The following is a 2,991-nucleotide window of genomic DNA, read 5'->3' on the forward strand; positions in this document are numbered from 1 at the left end:
TGCTCAAACCCTTTAATGTTAGTAAGAACATTTAAGTCCAGACTATTGTTCATGTTTATAAAATATGAGATTAAAATAAAAGTGTTTAAGGACATAAGTGATATTCTTTCATGAATATGTGCTGAGGTTACTCAAGAACACTCAATGGTGTATTACAGCAAAGATTGGCTTTCGCCCCCCAGATGTGTTGGCGTATTAGCACACAAATCCCCGTAGAAATATTTTCACGCGAATCTAAAATCCTCTTACTTTTCCTAACAAAGGCGATGGCGAGAAAGGGCAGTATTTCTTGGGCCTAAGGCGAGAGATAAGGTAACCCAACCTGGCGACTTCAGAAATCATCATAATCTCTCATCTTGTTGACGGGGACTAATCCGCACGGTAACATTAACACTTCAAAAAAAAACATTTCTTCTTTATTGTCGCGTATTTTACCCCACGGTTCATAGTGGACTCATCCACGAACAGAAGCATATTGAATTTGCCCGACAACTAGTAAAAACCTTGTACGCAACCACCTGGCGAAGCTATTATATAGGTGGAGCATTAAAGGCGAATAAAACACCCGCTTTCTAATTTCCATATTCTAATTACTTTGAACAGATGAAACCGTACGGCTGACTACCGCGGTACTGTAGATATATATAACAGTTAGACTTGTACCGCAGCAGTGGACCCACACAGCCCACGTCTATATCGCCTCAATTGCCGGTATGAAAGATAGCCATCTGAATAAGATTAGTCAATAAATAACACGCATCCGAGGAATTCTTTAACATTTAACATCTGGCCGACTGTATGACTAGGTCGCTGGTGTAAACAAGTTGGCGCTGTATAGACCGAGCCACGGCACAGCGAGACGATCAGTCAGTCGTGTACTAGCGCCACACAACACAGGATGACTGCTGCCTCGTCCACCTGTGGTAGTGGTGCTTACCCTCGCTCGCCCTCCCCGGGGGAGATTAGTCCCGATCCCGACTCTCACGGGCAAATGTTGGATTCTAAGACAATGTTTCATATTTCGGATGTTAATAATTCACCTATGAAGAAAAACAAAAGGAAGCGGAGTGAGCCTAGGAAAAGAACGGACTTCAGTATTAAACGTTTCTGTCCAGATAGTCCAGGAGGGGGTAGTGCGGGGTCAGAGAGTGGTCGGAGTAGTGAGGATGTCCAGGAGGACCCTCCGGACACTCCTGACCGGTCAAACACTTCTTCCGAACAGGACGTTTCCTTACAAGGACCTAGTGATTCTAATAACATAACACCACCTGTTGTTCCTCATGGGATGTTTTTGTTTCCTGGACATTTTCCTCCTAACTATCTTATCCCAAATCTTCATTACAAACACCCAGCCTTTCTACCGAATGGAACGGCTTATGGCAGGATGGATTTAATTAATAGTGCTAGCATTCAAAGGGATTCACAACAGCAACAACATCATCAAACACCACAGCAACAGCTTCATCACCACCACGAACATCATAATGAAATGGAGGACAACAATGAGTATGATGAGGATGATTATATGAACGATGGTGATAAAAACGGTAAAAAGACTAGGAAAAATTATAAGAACATGACCCGAGAAAGGCGTGTGGAGGCTAACGCCCGGGAAAGGACAAGAGTTCACACAATTAGTGCGGCGTTTGACAGTTTACGTCGGGCTGTCCCGTCATATTCATACAATCAGAAACTCTCAAAATTAGCAATACTGAGAATAGCCAGTAGCTATATTAATGCTCTCGGGAGCCTAGCGGATCATGACTACAGTAGTAGTGGTGGTGGTGCTGGTAGTAGTAGTACTGCTTCATCTCCATCTGATAGTGATATGTCCTTTTCGGAATTAGTGGATGTATGTACTCGGACGATACAGACAGAAGGACGAGCTAGACGTCGGCACTAGTCACACTATAAGTATGTATAGCTACACAAGTGGGTGGAAGAGAAGGACGAGGAATGTATGTTAGGTTTACATCAGACAAATAGATATAGATTATATTTACAACACAGTAGATATAGGGAGAGAAAGGGGAGCTAGATGGAGCCGCGAGGCCGCCAAGTGAACACCTCTGTGCTAGGGAACGGAACATCTGGACAACATGCTTCTATGTATAGCAGACGACGTATTTCTATATACAAGTGAGTAGGAACCACCGACTGCTGATCCTAACTGATAATGTCCAAATAGATCCCCAGATGGCAACTCCGCGGTATAATCTGATAGCGGCGCTGTGCGCAGAGGATGTGTATGAAATGGTGTAGAAACGTCATTTACGAGGGGTGCGCAATGCAGAACTTGTGCTGAAAGCTAAACTCTGACGCTGCCAAATTTTGAGATCAAGACTTCACCAGATGTTTTGTTTCTTGTTGCGTTTCTGTGATATTTTAACATTTTACTTAAGTCCTACCTGTTTTTGATTTGAAATAGTTTATTTCTAAATGTGAGCTTGAGAAATTACTTTTTATTTTCGGGAAGGAACAGATGTGAATTGGAAAGATCAGTGGTGATAAGAATTAATTACTGAGAGACGTTTCCCGAACATGGGCTGTGAACTGAACAATATGTTAGCTTCTAGAAGTCCAAGTGTGTTCAATGAATTATTGATTCAGTTCTTAGTTGATGTGTGTTTTGTTAAATGGTGCTAGATTAAACGTACAAAACTGCTGAATATTTAATGAATTCGTCTTTTTTTTTTTCTGCAGATGTTTGATTATAAACGGTTGTGAGCTAGCACTTTTGGCTTAGGGTACAATGTCAATGATGATAACTTGGATTGCTGTAAATGCTTCTGAAGAGAATTTTTTATGCGTTTTCACTTTCCCCTTTTTCACAAACTTGATTGTATTTGCTATGAAAGTTTACAAAGCATTTATTATAGGTTATGTAGAATATTTCAAATTTTGTTTTCAACATCGGTGAAATGAATCTATTTGATAGTCTTTTACGAAAACCTGCATTGTTAATCCTGTATCTATTCCTGTTTTGTTAGG

General features: G+C 41.2%; 1 protein-coding gene across 1 annotated transcript; it reads left to right on the forward strand.

Moving 5' to 3' along the window:
- The first annotated feature begins 592 nt into the window (after positions 1-592).
- Positions 593-2,669, forward strand: LOC110448597. Its single transcript, XM_021494930.1, has one exon. It carries the CDS (start codon positions 899-901, stop codon positions 1,901-1,903), a length of 1,005 nt encoding a protein of 334 aa, XP_021350605.1. The 5' UTR covers positions 593-898; the 3' UTR covers positions 1,904-2,669.
- The last annotated feature ends 322 nt before the right edge of the window (positions 2,670-2,991 follow it).

Source organism: Mizuhopecten yessoensis, unplaced genomic scaffold, assembly GCF_002113885.1.
Source record: "Mizuhopecten yessoensis strain PY_sf001 unplaced genomic scaffold, ASM211388v2 scaffold4121, whole genome shotgun sequence".
In the NCBI taxonomy this organism is placed as follows: domain Eukaryota; kingdom Metazoa; phylum Mollusca; class Bivalvia; order Pectinida; family Pectinidae; genus Mizuhopecten; species Mizuhopecten yessoensis.